The 25,361-nt window shown below is 45.4% G+C and overlaps 1 protein-coding gene across 1 annotated transcript; it reads right to left on the bottom strand.

Moving 5' to 3' along the window:
* Positions 1-1,612: 1,612 nt before the first annotated feature.
* Positions 1,613-11,259, bottom strand: LOC137082931 (membrane-spanning 4-domains subfamily A member 4D-like). Its single transcript, XM_067448519.1, has 7 exons — positions 11,133-11,259; positions 10,559-10,741; positions 3,649-3,744; positions 3,406-3,462; positions 3,195-3,308; positions 2,944-3,069; positions 1,613-2,848 (listed from the first exon to the last, which is right to left on the bottom strand). Exons 2-7 carry the CDS (start codon positions 10,730-10,732, stop codon positions 2,789-2,791), a joined length of 627 nt encoding a protein of 208 aa, XP_067304620.1. The 5' UTR covers positions 10,733-10,741; positions 11,133-11,259; the 3' UTR covers positions 1,613-2,788.
* Positions 11,260-25,361: the final 14,102 nt, after the last annotated feature.

The following is a 25,361-nucleotide window of genomic DNA, read 5'->3' as shown; positions in this document are numbered from 1 at the left end:
GCGGCACCTGTAGCCCATTTCCTGCACACGCCTGTGCACGGTGGCTCTGGATGTTTCTACTCCAGACTCAGTCCACTGCTTCCGCAGGTCCCCCAAGGTCTGAAGTCGGTCCTTCTCCACAATCTTCCTCAGGGTCCGGTCACCTCTTCTCGTTGTGCAGCGTTTTTTGCCCCACTTTTTCCTTCCCACAGACTTCCCACTGAGGTGCCTTGATACAGCCATCTGGGAACAGCCTATTCTTTCAGAAATTTCTTTCTGTGTCTTACCCTCTCGCTTGAGGGTGTCAATGATGGCCTTCTGGACAGCAGTCAGGTCGGCAGTCTTACCCATGATTGCGGTTTTGAGTAATGAACCAGGCTGGGAGTTTTTAAAAGCCTCAGGAATCTTTTGCAGGTGTTTAGAGTTAATTAGTTGATTCAGATGATTAGGTAATAGCTCGTTTAGAGAACCTTTTCATGATATGCTAATTTTTTGAGATTTCATGAGCTGTATGCCAAAATCATCAGTATTAAAACAATAAAAGACCTGAAATATTTCCGTTGGTGTGCAATGAATCTAAAATATATGAAAGTTTAATTTGTATTATTACATTATGGAAAATAATGAATCACAATATGCTAATTTTTTGAGAAGGACCTGTAGTCGGGAGGCATGGCTGGGGTCTTGGGTCCTTCAACCATGGTTGGATGGGCTGGCTAGATGGAGCTGGAGGGCTGAGGAGAGATGGCAAATCAGGAAGATGAGATGGAGTCAGGTGGTTGGCTGAACCAGGTGAGCTGAACCAGTGGAGGTGTGGGAACCAGATGGAACCAGTGAAGAGGCAGAGCCAGGGAGCTGGGCGGAACCAGCTTAGGAACAGGGACCTGGTCCTTCACTGTCGTCACTCCTCCTTTTATCCTCCTTGTGCACCTCCATGAGAAGACCACAGCCTAGGAGGAGGGGCCAGGGAGTAAGGTGGAACCAGTGGGGACAAAGGAGCTAGAAGGCTGGACGGGACCAGCAGATACTTTGGAGCTAGGAGGCTGGATGGTACCAGTGGAGGAGGAACCAGCAAGTCAAATAGCCCAGATGGGACCAGTTGAGACAAATTTATCTCAGATGTGGGTGGATGAGTGGGACTACATGCCATGATGTCAAACCAAATAAATAATCTCTCTGGAATGGACAAAGCAGCTGGCTCTAGCTCCGCAACTGACCTGGCTTGGGCTCTGGGATGAACTTGGCTACAGGATCTAGTTCCTAGGTTGAACTCTCCACTGCTGGAGGTCCATGTTTTGCCTTGTCTCTGGATTGATGTCTCTGGCAGGCTCTGGGACCATGGCTGGCAAGTGGCAATCACAGCCCTACTGCAGCTCACCCACAGTGAAAGAGGAGGGTGAAATCTGTAAATCTCCCTGGAGGACCATCTACAGTGAAGGGGATTTACTGTTTTAAATGATTACGTTGATTATAAGAAAACAACATTAACAAGCTCTCCGGATATGGGTTCTAAAGGGTGAGGTCTAAAAACTCTGATGTGTGGTCCAGCGGGAGCTGGACAGATGCTAGATTCATTATTTGTGTTCGGTATTTCTGTCACATTCAGGCAGGCAAGGATGAGGAGATAAGGGTATATGAGTAGATCTTATACTTTATTTAACAAAACAAAAGCAGGAAGGTACATCCAAAAGGGGAAAAAAAGAAGAAAAAAACACACAACAACAACAAGATAACTTCACAAGCAATATAAAAACAATAACCGACAAACCAGTACCAAAAACACAGGGCTATATATTTATATATGCAAAAGATAACAATAACTAAACAAGGGACATGTAAACATAAGCCGCGTTTCTACCACAGGAACTTTCCTCATGAACTACGAACTCGGTGGTAGTACTCGGTGTGTTTCGACCACAGGAACCAGGGTCTAAATGAAGTTCCTGGTCAATATTTCCCCCTCCAAACGGGCCTGCGCCCGAGCTAGTACTTTTTCAAAGTTCAGGAACTTTCGAGAGTGGGACTTGGGCGCTGAACATGCTGATTGGTTTAGCTCACGCAGCATTTAATTTCAACCGGCATTTTTAAGTCTTTTGCGAGGTTCGTTCTGCGTTCAGTAAATATCAGTCTTGCTCTCTGTCTGATGGCGGGCGTTTGTCTCAGCAATCTCACGGTCAATGTCCAGAATATCTGATAATAACATAAATCTAGCTTTCAGAATACGCTTTAGTATCAGTGTTCTTTTCCGCCATTTTAACTACCTCTTTAGTAAACAGATAGAAAACCAGCAAAAGCAGCGTTGTTTGAATCTCCTCCTTTTTCGTGCAAAAATTATAACTGTCTATCGCTGACTGGAAGGAGCAGTCGCACGCAGTCCTACATCACCGCAATAATTTGCCTAATCTTCATGGTACTTTAGACCGCAGTGTAAACACAGACAGTAGAAGGCCTGGGGGGAAAAGTTCCTGTAAAAAAAGTTCCTGGTACAAATTGTTCCGGGTAATTTCGGTGGAAGCGGGGCTATAATCAGTAAAGATGAAAACCAAACCAGTAACTATAAAAACAAGCTGGATACAGGGGAAAAACACATACAATGTCCATAAAAACAAAACTGGATGTTACAAAAGTATCATATTTTGTGAAGTGTAACAAAAGTTTAAGGTAAAGAAAAATTAATGAACAGCAAGAATAAACAATTAACAAGATGATTGTGGTCCTGGAGACAGAGGAGATTTGCTATTAACTGAACTTGTTCATAACAATGTTAGCTCAATTAACACTGTATATTTCAACAAGGTCTTTGTAATTTTCATACGTGGCTGACAGTGACCTCTTTAAGTGGCTTGTAAAATTGAGGTTCCTTCACAGACTGCAAAACCAAAAAGAAACATTAATACACTGATCAGCTTTCTGAAATGTCCATGATCTCTGTAGTTTGTTTGAATTGTAGTAATAATACTGCACCTTTGCAAAAACATTCGTATCGAACAATTTTACAGCCAAGATAGAGAAACCGAGGGTCACACAAATCTCAAGGACCGAAAAGATCCACATAGCGACATCCAGTACCCAAAGTGATCCACTGCTCATCTAGAGATGGAAAAGATCAGCATGTCATGGAATAAAAGCAAATTGTAAGCAAATTATTAAGACAAGAAAAAGTATTAAGATGAGAATTTGAGGAAGATTTTCACAAAATAAACAATAATAATTACGGCATTCCGTTGCTGGCTGACCGGAATTGAACTCAGCAAGTCACACGAAAACAGTGCTAGGCTAATCGCAGCCACAACAGTGCTGACCATGTTCAGCCCTACAGTGATGAGCAGCTGTAAGACACAAAACACGAGATTACATCTTTGAAAAAAAACCTCACCAAACCAGAAACGTCTGAGTTACTGTATGCGATGACTGTTAATGACTTACAAGAAATGAACTGGGAAACCAAGCAGCAACAAAAGACACGATTCCAACCACTATGAACTATAAGGAAAAACAAAGACATTCTTCAAATTTGTCCATCAAAACAAGTTAAGCTCACATTTTGATGATTATATATCATCAAAATGTGAGCTTTGTGTAATTTATTCAGATTAACTTTGTGAATGGACTCACTCATTTTACAACAATTTAGAAACAACAAGAATCAAAATGAGGTATAATACTTACCACACCACCAAAACAAAATGGAGCATCAGCTATAACTCTGATATAACCTGAATTCTCTGTGAGAGTAAAGATGATTCCTACTGCAAACTGCACAATCTATGGAACAAGAGAACATGTCATGTGTACACCACTTTGTATTGTGATTGTAGTGGGGAAGCCTTCCCAAATAATTAGATATGGGTCGTAAGCCAATTATCTGTCACTATGGTGATATAAAAGGCGTTAGATATGTGCCTTAGAATTACGTCACTGTCAACGTCACTAAGGCGTTGCGAACGCTGTGTTGCTGCTGCTTCCGGCATCAGATGTGGACACTACACTAGAGAAAGGTAGGCGCTTCTGGAGAGGGTTATAGATAATTCGTTCTAAATGTAGTAACTAAATGCCGCTGGTTGCATCTTTCTGCTTAATAGTGAGCCCCGACTGCTTGACTGCCCTTCCTCGCTGGTTGCATCTTTCTGCTTAATAGTGAGCCCCGACTGTTTGACTGCCCTTCCTCGCTGGTTGCATCTTTCTGCTTAATAGTGAGCTCCGACTGCTTCATTGCCCTTCCTGCATGACTTGAGTTCCCTTTCGAAAGGGAACTCGCGCTGCGTCAGCTGACGCTACGGGGAACGCCTTCAGCGTGACAGGTGTCTGAAATCGCTATCAAATCACAATCCTACTGACCGTCGGCAGCTGGTGATGTCATCACCGTGCGACCAGGAAGTATAAAAAGGCACCGTGCCAACATGACAACATCCTTTCGTCTTCAGGGACTGTTTTGTCTGGTTCGCTAGAAAGTCTTTCTAAAGTGGAATGAAGTGCACACGCAAAGTGAAGGGAGCGTACAGGAAGTGCGCTGATCCGTGTCTCAGGTTTCTCACTCCTGGGGACACGCACACCCTTTGTGTGCTCTGCCTGGGGGAAGAGCACGCGCGGGAGGTTCTCGAGGGGGCTTCCTGCGAAAACTGCGAGCGTTTTCCGACTGAGGACGCTCCGCTCTCGCTCGGCCTTCTACTCGAGGGAAGAAGAGCCAGCATTTGGGAGCGGTCCCGCTCATGCCGAGGCTGAGCGGCGCCGTTTGTCCTGGGGCTCCCAGATGGATCTGGCTCATCGTCTGGGGAACACAGTGCTCGCGGACGATCAGCCAGGTCGCGAGAGCAGGCGGACGGAGGAGGAGTCGGATGGAGACTCCTCCTCTTCGTCAGCCCGTGCTTTTCCAGTTGGCCTACCCCCTGATGCGATGGCTGAGTGGCGCACCACGGATCTCTCTCTCCAGGCGGCCAAACAACATAGCAGTCGCCATCGGACGGTCGATGGCGGCTAGGGTCGCCACAGAAGAGGCATCGGTGGATAAACTTGGTGGGCATCGGGGTGAAAGAAAAGGCTTTTCTCCTGGATGCCCCGGTCTCGCCCTCTGGGCTTTTCGGCACCTCCGTCGAGGCGGTGGTGGGAGAGTTCAGAGAGGCGAGGGCGCGCTCAGCGGCGTATAGAACGTGTATTCCGCTGAGGTCTGGGGCGGCGCCCAGGCAGGAGGGTGTCCATGGCCCATCAAGATCCGAGGATCATCAAAAAAAAAAAAAAAAAAATGGGCCAACGCAGTAGCGTGGCCTCTCGTGCGCCCCCTCCGTGGAGGAGTAGGACGTGGAAGAGGCGGGACACCCGCAACAGGAGGAGGGACATCGGGGAGAAGATCCGCTTCCAGCGCCCAAAGCGAGGTGGTGAGTCTCCGCCCCCGAGGGCGCGGAAGTGATGTTGTGTCCCCTCCTTTGTTGTTCTGTTGTTTTTCTTTTTTCTCCCCGGGCGCGCTTTACACCAGGCCGCGCGGGCTGATGATGAGCGGAGGTGAGACTCTGACGAAAGCCTGCCAGGCCGGTGTGTGCTCTGCCCGCACACAGTGCATCGTCTCTGGGAAAAGCGGGATTTCGCGGCCGCCTCCTCGGCCTTACATGTGAGAATAAAGCGCCCCGCCCTCAGGTTAGTGCGCCGAAGCATGCATGTTACATGAAGCGATGAGGCACTGAAAACAGCGGGTGAGTCCCCTTTTAGGGCAAACATTCTTCTTTTTGCCGTATGTTTGGACTCTATGCTTCCCTGAGGGATATTTTGTCTACAAAAGATGAAGAAAAGAATGTAACAGTTGGAGAAGGGGGCCTGTAGTTCCCCGGTAAAGGTGGCTAGAACGATGTTTGTGATAAACACAGTGTGTTTATGTAGGCTGTATGTTTGCTAGTGTAGCAACAGTAGTTTATAAGGCTGTTTCTCTTCTGGATATGTGTAATATGAGCAGTTGAGGCCACCGCACATGCCGCGGGCATGTAGCGGCGATATAAACTGACGTATGTTCTCCTGGCGAACGGTTTTTAGCTGTAGCCACCTCTGGGTAGCGTTGGCACCTCTGCTAGTGAAATATCTAGATGAATTTGTGAGGTTAGGCTAGCGCATGAACTACAGTAAGGTCTGTCCCAGTCCTTTTTAGGGCCGTTGTTGTGGGATTATCAGACCGATGCTAGTGCATCAGGTTGGCCTAGGCTGTTGATGGGATGACGGTGGCGTCGTGCGGTGGCATATCGCCCTGGCAGTTGCCCCGGGCTCCTGTCGGTATCCCCGCAGGAGCTTTGTATCCCTACCCGGCCTCCCCGTAGTAGGGTCGTCCGACCAATGCCCACCCCCCTTCTGCATTTGGGGGTTGTTATTAATGCAAAAAGGTGTATAGCAGAATGAATCGCGACTCAGCCAGTGGTCGTGGGGACGGGGTAGGCGTCTCTGCGCGGTGCGCAGTCAGACTGGTTTTGCTAGCCCCGCCCCCCAGAGCTAGTGCGGCCGCCACTTCTGGGCGGCCCCCCGGCTTGGTTCAGGAAATGGCCGGTTGTGTGTGTTCAATATATTTCACTTTTTGCTCTGTGTCTTCTGCTTCACCTTTTAGGCTCGGGTCGAGCTGTACTTCGCAACCATCTGAAAGCATCGGTTGGTAGGATGCTCCCCTGGAGTCGAAACACTGTCACGGCTGACGCCCTTGCGCGGACGGCGGACCGCTGGACGACCAGACGGCCGCCCTGGAGGCAGGTGGCGTAAGTTGTACTCCCCTCGCTTTAGAGGGTTCAAGGCGTTTTATGCTGAGTGCACTGCTGTGGGCATTGTGTTTTAGGTCCACGCTGGTAGGCGCTGCCTGAGAGACTGCGCCGTCGCAGAAGGCTGCTATGGGCCGCTGGGGCGGACCGACTATAGAAGGCGGGCTGGCGGGAGACGCCAGCCGAGGCAGTCCGGGCAGTTAACTCTGGGTCAGGTGGTAGGCCTCAGTAGGCTGCAGCAGAAACCTCGTCATAAGTAGGCCCCTAACGGCCTCCCTGTGGATGAGTCCCCAGGTAGTGACTGGATACCCAGTCCTCATCAGCCAGCAGACAGCCACTGTCAGCCCGACTCTAAGGGCTTGCTGAGTTTCAGCACGCCTCACATGGCGTCCCCTGAGGGGGTGACCTAGGGTTCCGACCATTGGTTGACAGGATCTAGGCCGCTTTAGGCCTCCTGTAGGGTGAGCCCCGGTTCCCAGGTCTTGCGACAGTGTGCGTGGGTGCTAGCCAGGCGGCTAGCATAGTCTGCTATCAGGGACGGGCCGCTGCAGGCCGTCCTATGGTCGTTTCCCGGCCCTGCAGGGTTTCCGGTGGGATTTGCCATCGGATAAGCACCGTATGTCACCAATCTAATAGGGAACTGCCATTCGGCAATAGGCCTCTCCAGGTCGCCCTAAAAGGACCGGACTGTACGTGGCATCAAACAGGCCTCCCTGGAGGCGAGCCCCGGGAACACAATAGCTCCCGACAGTTTGCACGTTGGCTGGCAGGAAGTAGGCCGCTCTAGGCCACCTGAGGGTGAGCCCCCGAGCTGGGACGCTCGGTAGGCCAGTGTATTATGCTGTCAGGCCTCTTCGGGCCTTTTTGGGAGGGGATTCCCGGACCAGGTCTCGGTGACAAGCTAGCCATTAGCATAGGTGGCTTCTGGCGTTATAGCCTCATGAGCCCCTGAGGAACCAGTAAAGCCACCTTCCTGCGGCTCCTAACAGCTAGCACTAACGGTGCCAGGTAGAAGCGCCTCCTGGCCTCCCTGGAGGGGAAACGGTTCCCCTAAGTGGGAATGTAGAACTGGCTTTGGGCTGACAGCTAGCGGCTGCCTGCCGTTGGGTCCCGGCCTGGGCCGGTATAACTCAGTGGCGGGCTCGTGCCCTAGCACAACGAGACTCCGTTTCTGCTGCGCAGTCCCTTCAGGACAGGGAACTGGCTAGCCTACAGCATGGTTTACCTACCAAGCTGGCTTAAGAGCTCCCCTCATTGAGGGTCGTCTGCGAGCTTACGGCCGCTTGAGTCTGATCAGACGGGCAGGCCCCCCTCGGGGCCTCCCGGGTAGATCAGTCCATAGGCCTTTTTAGGCCTCCTGAGCACCCCTGTAATAAATGTGCTCAGTAGATCCTAGGATCGAGCAGAAGAGACTCCCCTCGATGGCAAGGGTAAGAAGCACTAAGCTGAGTACTGCTCTCCAGGATTCCCGTCTCCGAGTTCCGGTCTGAGGAGGACATTGCCACTTTGCAGTCCCTCAGTCTGGATGCTCATAAGTAGAGCGATTCCGGAGGCTCTGTTTTGACAGACAGGGTTGGCCAAGCTGGGGTGTCCCACAGAAGTGATGCCAGGTGAGGCCTCCCTGGTGGCATTCGGTGAAGGGTTTCCCGAATTAGTGACGGCTGGTGGCGCCCTCGGGTCCCCTAGCCACATTCCCTTAAGGGACTCCTTCCTTCGAAAGTAGTAGGTCCCAGGCCCTCGAGCAAGCCGAGAGTAGGAAACCTCAGTTAAAACTTGTTTAGGTTCTCTCTTAGGCATATAGCTTGGGCTATGACCGTAGGGAATGATGTCACTGGCAGCCTGTGTGGCTAGAGGGGGAGTGGTTCAGACTTTCCGCGAACACTCGTCCAGGCAGTTCTCACTGCCAGTAAGGGGCGTGCACTCCCCTCAGCATGGCGGCGTGAGTATATCGTTCCCCGTAGCGTCAGCTGACGCAGCGCGAGTTCCCTTTCGAAAGGGAACGTCCCCGGTTACGTATGTAACCTTAGTTCCCTGAGAACAGGGAACGAGACGCTGCGTCACATGGCCATGCTTCAAGGTGTGCCTGCCCACAGTCCCTTCAGACGAAGCGGATGTTGTCATGTTGGCACGGTGCCTTTTTATACTTCCTGGTCGCACGGTGATGACATCACCAGCTGCCGACGGTCAGTAGGATTGTGATTTGATAGCGATTTCAGACACCTGTCACGCTGAAGGCGTTCCCCGTAGCGTCAGCTGACGCAGCGTCTCGTTCCCTGTTCTCAGGGAACTAAGGTTACATACGTAACCGGGGACGTTTTCCAGTCACTCGTGGGTCGCATACTACTCTTGTGGCTGCCGTTGTTGTGTGTATGCCCTCGATTATGTGCGCATCATTTCATCATTGGTATGTCTAAATGGGTATTAGTGAAGTTTAGGCAGAGGGCTAATGTGTAGCATTCACATATAATTGTAACACTCTTTGTGTTTCAGGTGTTCTCCCCCAAAACACCGGGAGTATTGACCGCTAGGTTGGGCGTGTCTCACGTCCTGTCCACGGATAGCATTGCTGTTTTGTTTGTGCGGATTTTCCCCTTTTTTATATTCTTTTTTTGTTTGATTTAATTATTAGGTTGTTTCTTTTGCTTTGCTGAACTTATTTCATTTATATTTGGCTTGGGGTGGTATTTTGTTTTGTTTGAATTTGTATTTTCAACTATTCAGTTGATTTCTATTTTCTTTGTTTACATTTGGCCAGGTGTATTATCCCTGGTTTCTTTTTTTGGTTTTCTATTTTATATAATTTTTGGTATTTTGTTTTGTTGATTTCAATTTGTCAACTTTTTGTGTTGGATTTGTTTCTGTTTTTGCCATTTGTTTTCATTTTGATTTAGTTGCTATTGAAAGATTATAGTGGTAATATTGTTTTTCTTACATCATTCTTTTCTCTCTATTTTCATTTAACTTGATTTTTTTTGTCAATCCAGCAATACAGTCTCTCCTCTCTAATATTTCTATGTATACTTGTGACATTTTTATCCAGTTTGTTTTGTGTTACAGGGTCTGGGTGCCAAAGGCAGGGAGGCCGGCTCTTTCTTTCTAACGGTGGTGGTGCTTTATTCACTGTGTGCCGTGTCTATTAGTAGAGAGTGGTGTGGAGTGTCTGTGACTGTGCACTGGTGAAAGAAATGTTTCTGCTGTAGGCAGATTCAATTCCCGTTAGCCTGACCCTGCTGGTAAGCCCCAAATTATTGACCCACGTGTGATTGACTTCAAGAGCCAACCCTTATGTCTGGCTGTGTTTTAGAATGACTGCTTTTATATGATTATGATTGAATAAACTGAATTATTTTGTACTATTACCCATGTTTCGGAGCGTCTGATTGGGGGAACGAACTTGTGTCCTTTGACATTATTTTCCTTGGGAGAAATTCCCAGGGTGGCGTAGTGCGTGTATAAATTTATTTAAAAATCCACCTGAGAGTTGCTACATTATGAATCTCAAAATGTACAACATTACTGTACATTTCATTGCATTACATCGGACAATAGTTTAACCACATTATATCCCCTTCATTGCAAAAGTGTGTGCCCTCACAAGAAGAAACAGAAGTCATTAAAAGTCAGTATACCATGTACCAGAATCATTTTGAAACTGATTTCTTTAAAACTTACTCACAGTTTTTTTAAAGCCAAAGCTAGATTTCTAGATATTCATGGCTTAATTTTGATTCAGTGTTTCTAATTTCTTTAGAAAGAAATATCACCACAGCTGTCCCTAACTTTACCCTTAAACTTATCCATACCCCACAGTGCAGTGTGTTTCAGCCTTTATTGTAATTTCTGTTTCAGAGTCTCACCGCAAGCCGTGCATAGACACTCCCCATCTTTGCTTTCACATGCTGTGATACGGCACACACTGGACTGTAACACAAAGTGCCCAGGATCTGACACAGTATCGGCCATTTGCTGTTGGGGTTTGATGTTATGGTGATCACTGTCACTCCTTCACCCTGAGACACTGTCACAGACATCTTGCAAATCTGAGTAGATAGAAAAGAGAGAGTTTAACGTTTCTCACAGGTGATAATCGCAAGTCCTCTTGTGTGTTTACTGCTTGAAATCTTAAGGACAATCAAAGTATTATCATTTAAAATGATAACTCATCACTGGTTTAAATATATATATATATATATATATATATATATATATAACTGCAGAAGAAGAAACAAGTAAGGCACCAAAACAAAACATATTTGTAACATTTAGTTTCTCCACAAGTAATATTGCTGACTGGTTTCCATGTTAACTGCATGAAAGAAAAAAAAATTAAGATCAAACCTTGATTTCACCTGATTTCACTATTATTCGCACACAATTATTCTTTACCTACATTTACATACAGATTGTTTGAGGAAAAAATGGTAAACTCACCCTGTACGTGTCAGTTTCAATCCAGCAAAGTTTTGGCTCTGTTATATACAGAACTTGTTTTTTCTTTCCCGGCAGTGATACTCTCAAGTGTCTAGGGCAGGGCTACTCAGCTTTTACCCTGGAGGGCCAATGCTGTCACGGCTGTAATGAGAGACAGAGAGGATCCAATAGCGAATCAAAAACAAGTTTATTGTTCCACAGGACGGCAAGCGTCAACAATAAACCAAGCTCAGATAACAGGTAAAGTGATAAAGAGACAGGCTCCAGGGTACAGGCAGGCGAGCTGCGGCGAAGGTCAGGTGCAGGCGGTCAGGCAGGCGATATGGCAGAGCAGGGACGCAGCGGACAACCAAAAGGCCGAATCCTGGACCAGGAACAGAGATAATCCCCCAGGGGAACAGAAGCCGAAGCCAGCCATGCCAGAAACGCCTGTAACAATCTGACAATGGGTGCCAGTGAGAGAGCGGTATATATAGTGAGACTGATGAGTGCAGCAGGTGAAAGTGATGAGTCCCATAATCAGTGGCCACGCCTCCCACACAACCTCACAAGACACAAAGAAGGAGACAATGAATTCATGAACCGTGACAGTACCCCTCCCCCTAGGAGCGCCTCCTGGAGCTCCCAGGAGGACCTACCTGTCGATTGTAATCATCGATAAGGGAGTGATCCAGTATGTCCCTAGCAGGAACCCAACTTCTCTCCTCCGGACCGTAACCTTCCCAGTCCACCAAGTACTGGAATCCGCGTCCCCTCCGTCTAGCGTCCAGAATACGATTGACCGTATAAGTTGGTTCCCCATCTACGAGTCGCGGCGGGGGGGGAACCGGGGTAGGCGGATTAATAGGAGCATGAAAAACAGGTTTTAATTTGGAAACATGAAACACGGGGTGAATTCTCCCGTACGCGGGAGGTAGTTTGAGGCGGACTGTCACCGGGCTAAGAATCTTGGTGACAGTAAACGGGCCAATGAATTTAGGAGCTAACTTATTACTCACGGAGCGGAGAGGAATGTTCTTAGAAGAAAGCCACACTTTTTGACCCACGACGTAGACGGGAGGCTTAGACCGGTGGCGATCGGCTTGGGCCTTGGTGCGTCTACCCACCCGGAGCAGAGTCTCACGGGCTCTACTCCAAGTGTCTCGACACCTCTGGACGAAGGCGTGCGTGGAGGGGACCGCGACCTCGGATTCCAGACTGGGAAAGATAGGTGGCTGGTACCCTAAACTACATTCAAAAGGCGAAAGGCCCGTACCTGACACTGGTAATGAATTATGTGCGTACTCAATCCATGAGATGAGTTGACTCCAGGAGGAAGGATTTCTGGAGGCCAAACATCGTAACCCTCTCTCAAGGTCCTGGTTGGCCCGCTCAGTCTGGCCATTGCTCTGAGGATGAAACCCCGAAGACAAACTAACCGTCGCCCCTAATAATTTACAAAATTCTCGCCAAAATTTGGACACGAACTGGGGTCCCCTGTCGGAAACCACGTCCATCGGAAGGCCATGTAAACGAAAGACGTGATCGACGACAGCTACCGCTGTCTCCTTGGCTGAGGGTAATTTGGGCAAGGGAACAAAATGTACCATCTTCGAGAATCGGTCCACGACGGTTAAAACAACCGTCTTGCCCTGGGAGGGCGGGAGGGCGGTGATAAAATCTAGAGCGATATGGGACCAGGGTCTCGAAGGGACAGACAGCGGTTGAAGGAGCCCATCGGGAGGGCGGTTCGATGTCTTCCCCATGGCACAGACTGAACAGGCCAAAACAAAATCTCGGATGTCACGAGCCATACCGGGCCACCAGAATCGTTGCTTAACCAAAAATTTGGTTCTATTAACTCCTGGATGACAAGCGACATTGGAGCAGTGTCCCCATCGAACAACGTCGGACCGAACTCCCTCCGGAACGAATAATCGGTTCGGTGGTCCACCGTGCGGAGGCGTTACCCCTTCTAAGGCCGTCCTGACCTTCGATTCGACCTCCCATACGAGTGTGGAGACTCTAAGTCTCTCAGGTAAAATGCACTCGGGAGTAGACGGGCGTTCGGAGCGGTCAAAAACGCGCGACAAAGCATCGGGTTTGATGTTTTTGGAACCCGGGCGGTACGAAAGAGAAAAGTCAAAACGTCCGAAAAAAAGGGACCACCGAGCCTGCCTGGAGTTGAGTCTCTTAGCAGATCTGATGTATTCCAGATTCTTATGGTCGGTCCAAACGATAAAAGGAACCCCCGAACCCTCTAGCCAATGACGCCACTCCTCCAATGCCAGTTTGACTGCCAACAGCTCTCTATTACCAATGTCATAATTGCGTTCGGCTGGCGACAAGCGATGAGAAAAAAACGCGCAAGGGTGCATCTTATCATCCGAGGAAGAGCGTTGGGATAGAACCGCTCCTACCCCCACCTCTGACGCGTCAACCTCCACCACAAACTGGCGTGATGGATCAGGGGTCACTAAAATGGGAGCCGAAACAAAGCGGCTCTTCAGGTTGGTAAATGCAGTCTCGGCTGCAACCGACCACCTGAACGCCGTTCGGGTGGAGGTCAAGGCAGTCAGAGGCGCGGCTAGCTGGCTGAAGTTGCGAATAAAACACCGATAAAAATTGGCGAACCCCAGAAACCTCTGTAGGGCCTTATGGGAATCCGGACTTGGCCAATCTATCACAGCCCTAACCTTATCGGGATCCATGCGCATTCCCTCGGACGAGATGATGTAACCTAAAAATGGTACCGACTGTGCATGAAACGCGCATTTCTCCGCCTTGACAAAAAGCCCATTCTCTAGCAACCTCTGTAACACTAGTCTGACGTGCTGGACATGTTCCTGGAGAGAAGAAGAAAAAATCAGTATGTCATCCAGGTAAACATAAAGAAACTGATCTACCATGTCTCCCAGCACGTCATTGACCAGTGTCTGGAAGACTGCGGGACAGTTGGACAGCCCGAAGGGCATGACCAAATATTCAAAGTGCCCCCTGGGGGTGTTAAATGCAGTCTTCCATTCATCCCCCTTCCTGATGCGCACCAAATGATAGGCATTGCGTAAATCCAATTTCGTGAATATGGATGCTCCCTGTAACCTCTCGAAAGCTGAAGACATCAACGGCAAAGGATAGGTATTCTTTACCGTGATGTTATTCAGCCCCCGGTAGTCAATGCAAGGTCGCAGAGAACCATCCTTTTTACCCACGAAAAAGAACCCCGCCCCCGCTGGAGAAGAGGAAGGACGGATGAACTTGGAAGCTAGAGAATCAGAAATGTATTTCTCCATGGCCTCCCTTTCAGGAGTAGAAAGTGAATATAACTTGCCCTTAGGCGGAGACTTGCCTGGAAGTAGATCTATAGCACAGTCATAGGGACGATGAGGAGGAAGAGAAGCAGCCCGGGACTTACTGAACACCTCCTTCAGGTCGAGGTACTCCTTGGGCACGTTAGATAAATCCACCGTCTCCTCCTGCAACACAGAACTAGACGTACACGAACGAGCAGACACAAGACAAGAGGCATAACACTGATTACTCCAGGATGTGATAGTATTATGTCCCCAGTCAACCCTGGGATTGTGTTTCTGTAACCAGGGATGACCGAGGACAACAGGTGCGTGAGGAGTGTCAGTGAGGAGGAATGTGATAGTTTCTGTGTGGTTCCCAGAAATGGTGAGTGTAATGTTTTCAGTGATGTGGGTGATGGTGGGTAAAGTCTGGCCATTGAGGGCGTGAACAGAGATGGTACTGGAAAGGGGGGTGACGGGAATCCTGAGTCGATGTGCCAGAGTCTGATCGATAAAATTACCCTCTGCTCCCGAATCCACGAGGGCTTGGCAGATGTGAAAACTGGCTGCCCACTGCAATCTTCCCGGAAGGAGAGTCGCGGACGAGGCTTTCTCTAACGCAGCTCCACCCGACAGTAACCTCCTTTCTACTGCCGGGCTCGATCTTTTACTGGACACTGGTTGAGGAAATGCCCCGCCGCACCACAGTAGAGACAGAGACCCCCCGCTCTGCGACGCTCTCTCTCTTCCCGGGAAAGCCGAGCTCTACCCACCTGCATGGGCTCGGGATCGTTGGTGGGGCTGACCGTGTAGGTGCCACTGGGCTCACGAAACTCAGATGTCCTCCGCATATGAGAGCGGGATTCCAGGCGTGAGTCAACTCGAAGTGCTAACGTCATCAGTCCATCGATATCCGTAGGTAAATCCAAGGCGTACACCTCTCGCTGTACACGGTCAGCCAGCCCATGCAGGAAACGGTCCCACTGCGCTTCCTTGTTCCAACCGCACTCAGCGGCCAGGGTACGAAAGTCGATGATGTAATCAGAAACGGGTCTGCTGCCTTGTTGCAGATCGGAAAGCTTGCGGGCCGCCTCGCGTCCCACGGCGGCTCGGTCAAAGACCCGTTTCATCTCCTCCGTGAGTGCGAGGAACGAGGAACAACACGGATGGCGATTCTCCCAAACCGCCGTTCCCCAGCGTGCCGCACGGCCCGTGAGCAGGTTGATTACCAACGCCACCTTGGAAGTCTCTGAAGCGAACGTGGTGGATTGCAGAGAAAAGAACAATGAACATCTTGTTAGAAATGATCTACAAAGATCGGGCTCACCAGCGTAGCGTTCGGGCGTCGGAATCCGGGGCTCGTGCGGGTTGATGTTAGCTGGTGGCTGGGGAAACGGCGGCGGTGGTGGGGGCGCAGTGGGAATCCGTAGCTGTTGAAGTTGGTTGGAGAGCTCGGACACCTGCTCCGCCATCGCCTGTAATGCCTGGGTGGTAGCAGTCGCCTGTTGCTCCTGGCGATCCATCCGCAGACTGTTCGCGTTGAGATACTCTTGTAATTCGTTCATCTTCGCTGGATCCATAATGGTCAGATTGTTCTGTCACGGCTGTAATGAGAGACAGAGAGGATCCAATAGCGAATCAAAAACAAGTTTATTGTTCCACAGGACGGCAAGCGTCAACAATAAACCAAGCTCAGATAACAGGTAAAGTGATAAAGAGACAGGCTCCAGGGTACAGGCAGGCGAGCTGCGGCGAAGGTCAGGTGCAGGCGGTCAGGCAGGCGATATGGCAGAGCAGGGACGCAGCGGACAACCAGAGGCCGAATCCTGGACCAGGAACAGAGATAATCCCCCAGGGGAACAGAAGCCGAAGCCAGCCACGCCAGAAACGCCTGTAACAATCTGACAATGGGTGCCAGTGAGAGAGCGGTATATATAGTGAGACTGATGAGTGCAGCAGGTGAAAGTGATGAGTCCCATAATCAGTGGCCACGCCTCCCACACAACCTCACAAGACACAAAGAAGGAGACAATGAATTCATGAACCGTGACAAATGCACTGCAGAGTTTAGCTCCAACCCTGATCAAACACATCTGAACATTTTAATCAATGTCTCCAGGATCATTAAAAAATCACAGGTAGGTGTGTTTGATCAGGGTTCTCTGGCCCTCCAGGGCAAGAGTTGAATAGCCCTGGTCTAGGGCTTTGTGGAGATTCCCCCATTATAGGAAATATTGGTGTTTTTATATAAATTAAGCTGTTCACTTTGAGGAGAAAATAGATGAAACAGATGATGTTTAGTAATTAAAACAATATATATATATATATATATATATATATATATATATATATATATATATATATATATATATATATATATATATATATATATATATATATATATATATATATATATATATATATATATATATATATATATATATATATTATAAAGAGAGAAAGAGAAAGAGAGCATGCAAAAATAAGGCAAAAAGTCTCAGCTGGTTTAGCTGGTTGAGCAGGTTTTGCGTTGAACATCAAGTTGCGACAGGACCAAGATTTTATACTGTAGGCTACACAAATACACAAAGTAGGCCTATCTTTAAAATCAACTGTTAAAGTTTGCTAATATATCAATTCATGTTTTTTTTTAGGAATATTACTAAGAAAAAATTCAAACAACATTCGACAGGCTTGTCTTTATAGTGTTAAATTTTGGCTTAGCCTATAAAGGTCTTTGAGACTTGTTTCCTTGTCATGATTAGCCAATAATTGACAACGCAAGACACATGGTCAGCCCAACTCAGATTTCTTTTTACAGAATTGTAATTTGTATTTAATGTACTCTTGGACGTATTTTCAGATAAATTTGCATCAAACTACTGTAGAATTTGACTGTGGCAGAGGGGGCGTGGTTCAGCGAGGTCTGCAGCGGGAAAGAGAGGCGGGAGAGGAGCGGTTGGACACAAACAACCAACACCTGTTTCTCGTTCTAGTAAGTGGCGCGGGGAGAGTACAAAAGACCCGAAGGGACGGAAGACAGGAGCTGTGTCTCATTTCAGAAGGCTGCGTCCTCCGGAGGTCGCATTTGAAGGGTGCATACGTCACAAGGCTGTCTCATTTCAAAAAAGTGAGTAGGACACTCCAAATGCGACCTTCGAATGCGTCCTTCTTTCACGGGATTTCGGAGTGTGCATGAGGTGTAGCCTTCGCGGCTGGAGATAACCCATAATTCTTTGCGTCGCCGTGAATTCGGACCGGAAATAGTAAACCATCGGGGAATCTTTGGAATACTCTTTTCAACATAGCCTACTACGATTTGGGACATACTAATTATATTTTCGAATACTATTTAGGATGGATAGTATGCGAATTGGGACGCAGGGCTAGTGATGGCCAAATGAGGCTTCTTGAACCACTGAGGCTTTCCAGCCCATTGGTTCACAAAAAGGTTCATTTACCTGAAGCCTCATGAAAGTGTGCTTCCTAGTGACACCTGCTGTGCAAAGCAATGCATCGCACACAAATCTATTCATCCTGAGCAACCAAATTGTCATAATGTGGGAACACCCTTTTTCTATTTGCTGTGTATTAATAAAGTATTTTACTCTTCTTGTATTAACCTATGTACACACAACTCACACAAACACACACACATCTTTGTGTTCAACTATTCAGTAGTTCTTTGGGTTAGTGATGACAGTGAATGCCAAGAATGATTGTAAATAAATTATTGTGAGTGCACTGCTGATTGGGAGTGCAATAGTGCAGTGCTTATGGGGCTGGAATTGTGGAACAGCAAACTGCAGGGATGGGAAAAGCCTTCCCTAATACAGTCTAGTCTTATAATAATATTATTAATAATAATAATAGCAATTTTATATATATATATATACTATATATACTGGGACTCGATTAAAAAAAATAATCTAATTAATTAGAGGCTTTGTAATTAATTAATCGTAATTAATCGCATTTTAATTGCATATAAATATTTGACCTGAGAACAATGAGAAGTAATTTTTCACATGTATTTTTAGTATACCATTGAATAATGACTGAATACATAAGCTTAATCAACAAAATATTGTTTATTTATTTCAGTCCAGCAGACCAGCGCAATGTTTGCCATTAAGTGTAGCAGAAGCATATTTGTGATATTTGAGGCTCGATGTGCTGCGGTGATACGCAGATTCCTTGTTGTATAGCTTGCTCACAACCACGCTCTTGTCGACGCTTCCATTCTTTCGTTTTTTAAAACAAAACGTCCCATCCACAGGGTCAAGCAAAGCGGTCTCGTCAGCTTCTTCGTTCATGGTTTGTTGTTGTGGTTGTCGTGGCTCCGGAGCGCTGGTTGGTGTTCCAGTATAATCGGTCCGTCGAAACTCATTCATTGAAAAACGTTCCGCGGTGCAAAAATAAGGGTGCGTCCGAAATCGCGTACTATGTGAGTAGGTACTACATTTGAATTAGAACGTACTTCGCGACCGTTAAAAAAGTACGTTCTATATAGTATGAATACGGGTAGTATGAATGGAGTCGGACGTACTACATGCGCCATGATGGAATTGTCACGTGATAGACGCCGTCATGACAGCGCGGAGATTTAAAGAGCCCATTCCACCGACTGCACACATTCGCCAGCGATGTTTTTAGATCTGCTTCGCTTTTATCTGCGTTTTTACATCGTTCGAGCTTACAATCCAGAGGAGGCGTCGGTCAGCTCCTCGCAGGTCACGCCTACGTCGAGAGCTTGTGCGGAATTTCTCAAATAATGCAAGTATTATAATGTATTTAGCTTTTAAATATTACCTCAGAAACAAATGTGTGTGCGTGTCTCTATTAATGGAGCTACAGTGGTCCCTAGAGGCGACACCCACCAACCACTGGCACAACGGCTTAGGCTGAGTGTGAATTTGTGTGCCAAACATTTGAAATTATAGTTACATATCACATATTTGAGCTTCATGTTTTACAAATTATTTACTTCAAGAGTAAATCCAAAAATTACCGAGATCGTAGTCTTCATCTTGTACACACTTTAAAAGAAACATATAACTTTAACGTTATTGAACTATTTTAAAGTGATGCCCTATAAATGAGATACTAGTTATCAAAGTCCTTTTAGATCTTTTTGAAACCTGTGAAAGTTACCTTACCGAAGCTGCTTAAGCTAAACTTCTTTCCTCGTGATGACACTATAATAAAAAAAACATTTTAATACCTTTCCTTTTGGTGGTGTTTAACGCATGTACGGCAAAATTATGTGATTTTATTTTAAGCTTTGTATCCTACGAATCCATTTGAAAGTTAAATACACAAAAATAAAGCAAATACATTTTAATGGTGTCTGGAGTGTTTTTTTCTCTATAGTGCAGCACTCGTATTCAGAGTAAGACAGCATATTTTTCAGATAGACGTGCAATTAGCTCGTTTCAAAAACCAGCAACACATACAGAACGCTTTAAAAAAATACTCAAGGCCATATATTAGCAATTTACCACTGACAATATAGCTACTGTAAATCCCTAGGAATTAAGTGTTTTGTAATATAACTTGCTAAACAGCATGACGGTGAATTTACAAACAAATGAAAGGAGACACTGTATCATTTGATTTCTTTATTATCATCATTGTTTAGCAATTATTTCTAGTAGCCGAAGGAATCTTTTCTTTCTCTCACTTCTTGGTTAAAACACGGGTGGGTGTTCATCAGCCCCTGCAAAATCAACACAGAGATTAACATGTGATGAACCATGGTCAGTTTATTAATGCTAACGGTACATGGACAAGCTGAGGTAATTTAAACTTGTTAACAGCAGTTTGCTGTGTAACCAACAACATTTTGATAATATCAACACTGGTAAAGGAGAAATACATCGTTTTAATTTACTGAAGTTGTGTAATTATCTCATTAAACTGCTAAACAACGAACGTCTTTGTTTTGTGAAAACAGTGCTATCGGTAGCTGATTTACATTAGTCTACTAATAATGATAAAACTATAATTTTTCTGAATTGGCTGAAAAAGGACACCCTTTACATCATATAAACTTCTAACAAAACAGTCGTTTACTTATATGATGTTAAACAAATACAATTTAACCACAAATAAACAAAAAATTGTTTATAAAGTACTTACACTTGAAAACAGCTGCATCTCCGTTTTCCGCCATTTTCAAATATAACGCCAGCTCCTCTCTCCCGTGGCATCATGGGATAGTAAAGTGTCCATCGTATGCGCACTTCATAATCTCGCCGGAAGTAGTATGCCATCCGGGTACTTTTCGCATACTGTTTTTCGAATTCTATGAATTCGGACATACTACTCTGCTCGCGTACTGTTTTTCGCATACTATATAGTATGGAAGTACGCGATTTCGGACGCAACCTAAGTGTTGTTAATTTTTTTTTTTTTTTTTTTTTTTTTTTTGCGTAATTAATTAACGCGTTAAAGTCACGTAATTAATTAATCTTAATTAACGCGTTAAAGTCCCGGCCCTAATATATATATATATATATATATATATATATATATATATATATATATATATATATATATATATATATATATATATATATATATAATATATATAATAATAATAATAATTACGTAGTATAGGTATTACAACTAGATATAGGCTAATTTACTCTAATAATCTACTAAACTAAGTATAATGTAATATAATATATAATACAAGCTATGATATATAATGATATCACTACTACATACGACCAACACCTCAACACCAATGCAAATGCCTACTGCAAACCCCACAAGAGCCGCGAGGTTTCGAACCACTTTTATCCGAAAGCGATACTCAGAATGAAGCAATGACGTATTCACCAGAAAACGAGGCCTCGTTTGTCATCATCACGTGATTTTCACGGAAACGATACAAGCCTCGAATCGGGGCTTCATCTGGAACGCCCCTTTTTGCTCGACACAAGCTCCGGAGCCTCGCTTCAGATGTCCCATCACTATTAACAACCGTCATATATATTTTTTTATATTATATGAAAAATCTGCACCACTGCCAGATATACATGCGAGCCTAGGTGTGGTGTTTAAAATGTAAGTTCAAGCTTGTTTTAGTTTTTTTAAGCTCTATTACCTCAAACAGATAGTTGTGGTTAACAGGATTACAATGCTTTAGTGCTTTTTAAACATTTAGAACAGTGCATTGCTGTCAAGACAAGAAACATTTCATAGTAATTTTCAAGTTATAAATAATTTTCATTCATATAAACTTGTGAGTGCGCAACGAGGCTGAATGTGTTGGATAGCAACGTGATACTTCCTGCCTGTGTGTCCTACAAAGGATGTCTCGTTTAATTCTGTTTGAGGACACTTCGTATACTGCATCCTACACAGGACGTGTCCTCCGGAGGATGCAGCCTTCGAAATTTAACGAAATGAGACACAGCTAGGGAGAGAGAGAAGGACTACTGACGTGACACCCTGAGTTCCCGGATGCCAGTAACCCGGAAGTGTTTACAACGAATCCTTGAGTTTTGAGATTGCACTGTGGTGCCTTGAGAAAATACCTTTGAGTTAAGAGAATAAACACATAAGTAGTCCAACCGACCCCTGTGTCCTCTTCCTTCCCACACACAAACCTCTACATTGACCAATCGCAAAGTTATCAACAACTAAAGATATTGGAAGTGTCATTTAGTGCTCCCACACCCTTTACCCTTGGTCATAAAGTTTTGACTTAAGATATACACAAATCATAGCCTAGAAATCTAGATGCACCCTAGCGGCAGCAAATTTAATTTGCCCGCAAGTGTCGTCTAGGCACTCTCAATACCATTCTGAGCTGTGTTCCTCATAATCTGGACGGCCCAATCACATCATGTATAGAGTCGGCGGGCGGGGCCATAATGACGACGGCCGAGTTGCGTTTCCGTGCTTCTAGTTAACACAGAAACTGGCGAACGGCGTTCGAATTAGCTCTGACCGCGACTCTGGAAGACTTGGAGTTAAGCTTTTCTCTGAGAAAAGAACAAAGAATGGCACTGAAGTCATTCTTAAAAAGGGAAGATGTGTTCGGAGTTTAGCCGACCGGATACGGCGAATGTTTAATCTATCAGCGAGCTCTGTTTAACCTTCGTTGCTCTGGTTGGTGGTAGCGTTATCCTATCGCATGCAGAGGGAGTTTGAAAGACAACCGTTTATCCGCCCCTCGGATTGAGATTGTCTATGGTGAGTTTCCAGACCAAACATCTTGATGTGGGTCTGGCTTGTCAGGCTACACAAATCAGGGATATAATTATGACCTAATATTCCTAATATTATGGTCCCCCTTTTGCTGCCCAATCAGCCCTGACCCATCGAGACATGGACTCCACAAGGTGTGCTGTGGTGTCTGGCACTGGTGATGGTCTGATTTCAAAACACCGCTTCCCAAAGATTCGAAGCATTATGAATCAGTGTATTGATTCATGATTCAGATCACGTGTCAAACCGCTGAAATCACATGACTTTGGCGATCTGAACCGCTGATTCGATACACTGGTTCATTAAGCTCCGAGGCTTTACGAAGCTGTGTTTTGAAATCGGCCATCATATAAGTCGTTTTTTTTTTTTTATAAATTTTTTTGCGCACAAAAACTATTCTCGTCGCTTCATAAAATTATTGTAGAACCACTGTAGGCAGATTTGTAGCTTTGTAACGATATTGAATGACATGAAGGTAAGTAATTCATGACAGAATTTTCATTTTTGGGTGAACTTTTAAGTCCTGTAAGTTGCGAGGTGGGATCTCCATGAATTTGAGGTTTTTTTTCAGCACATCCCACAGATGCTCAATTGGATTGATATCTGGGGAATTTGGAGGCCAAGTAACACCTCAAACTCATTTTGCTCCTCAAATCATTCCTGAACCGTTTTTGCTTTGTGGCAGGCAGAACCTCCAGGGAATACAGTTTCCATAAAGGGGTGTACATGGTCTGCAACAATGCTTACATGTCAAAGTAACATCCACATGGATGGCTGGGCACAAGGTTTCCCAGCAGAACATTGCCCAAAGCATCACACTGCTTCCAGCTTGCCTTCTTCCCAAAGTGCATCCTAGTGCCATCCATGTGTTCCTCAGGTAAGCAGCGCACACGCACCTGAACATCCACATGATGTAAAAGAAAACGCGATTCAGGTGGCGACCAGGCCACCTTCCATTGGATCAGACAATGACAGGAGCACATGCATTTTTTTATTATTATATACTTTGGACCGGTACTGTGAATAAAAAGAAAAAGAATCAGTGGCATCATTTGACATCTTTCATTTCGCAGAACTGATCAAGTTTCTGGTAAACATCCCCTCAACATCGTTAACCTTGTTGCTCCACTTGAGATCAGTGTCTCCCTGGACCCTCGGTCATTCTCACGCCTCTGACCCTGCAGCCCTGAAGATGTGTGTCAAGATCAGCTCACTGTAGGCCAATTGACTCGAAAATGAGTAAGTGTTGAAGACGGACCTCTAACTACATACTAATATGCCCAGTTATCCTGATGTCTTTCTATGCAGCTGTCACTTTCACTTCCTTTTCGTATAAGTTCTCTGTTTTTGCTGAGTCTAATATATCATTTAGGTTATGGAAAATGCATAATTATCCATGTATTCTGTTAAATTGCATCTTTATGTAACAGAATACTATGTAATGACCAAAAAAATTAAACTAATAATAATTCTGAGATTGCTAAAGACAGCAATTAATGGAATTAACATCGCATTGCATCAGCATTGGTGCTGCATGACATTTAAGTGTTATTTAGTTCCTTCCTATTCTACATTTATGATGAATATGTCTTTCTTGTGACATTCAAATTTGGCTTGACGAATCACATTGTCATTTTAGTGGAACAAATACACACAACAGATTTGGCCTTATGTAATAAGCCTGGCGAGCTGACTTGACTGCGTTTTTTCCTCTCTGTGAAATCAGGAAGTATTAACCGGCCCGAGGTATCTCTATTTATTGAGAGTAATAGGGTTTGACAGATTATGTGAAAATTTATGAACTTTATGTGTGGGTTTTTGACACCCATCTTTGGGCATTTTGACTTCAGCAGGATGTAATTGTCCTGATGTGTGAAAGATCATAAAATCATGCTGGCCATCTGAAACTCTAAAAAAAGCAGTGCAATTCAACCTTAGGAGGCAGTCCTCTGCATGGCATAGAAATCATTGCGAAATCGTCAGACAGAGAATGACAGACATTTTTGTGCTCTTTAGTGTTTTGTTATAATTTCATCATTGTAGGTAATAATTTAATTCTAATAGGATCAACCTGACAACCATAATTACAATTAATAACAACCATATAAACTCACTGAAACCAGTTAAAATTTTTGGTAACACTTTGTTTTGATAGTCCCCTTTGAACAGTGTCGACTGTAAGTAACTTTGCAACTACACGTCAATTAACTCTCATTAGAGTATTAGTAGACTGTCTGCTTAATATCTGTTAACTCTTTATTGTGCTGCTCCTCCAACATTCTATTGACTATAAGTATTTTTGTAAATACATCTTATGCTAACCCAGTCTATTAATACTAACACTCTAATGAGAGTTAGTAGACATGTAGGTGCAAAGTTACTTGTATTCAACAATGTATAAAAGGGACCATTAAAATAAAGTGAAACCATTTGTGTGTGTGTGTGTGTGTGTGTGTGTGGGTGTGTGTGTGTGTGTGGGGGGGTGTGTGTGTGTGTGTGTGGCCTGGTAATCCCTACGTTATGGGGACAAAATGTCCCCACAAAGATGGCAATATCCGAAATCCTTATCCTTGTGGGGACATTTTTAGGTCCCCATGAGGAAAACATCTTATAAATCGCCCAGAAGGAGTTTTTTTGAGAAAGTAAAAATGCAGAATGTTTCCTGTGATGGGTAGGTTTAGGGGTAGGGGCAGTGTAAGGGGATAGGATGTACAGTTTGTACAGTATGAAATCC

The sequence above is a fragment of the Pseudorasbora parva genome, chromosome 1 (genome assembly GCF_024679245.1).
Source record: "Pseudorasbora parva isolate DD20220531a chromosome 1, ASM2467924v1, whole genome shotgun sequence".
NCBI classification, from domain to species: domain Eukaryota; kingdom Metazoa; phylum Chordata; class Actinopteri; order Cypriniformes; family Gobionidae; genus Pseudorasbora; species Pseudorasbora parva.
Note: the sequence above shows the minus strand (reverse complement) of the source record. Positions and strands in the feature narration are given on the sequence as shown.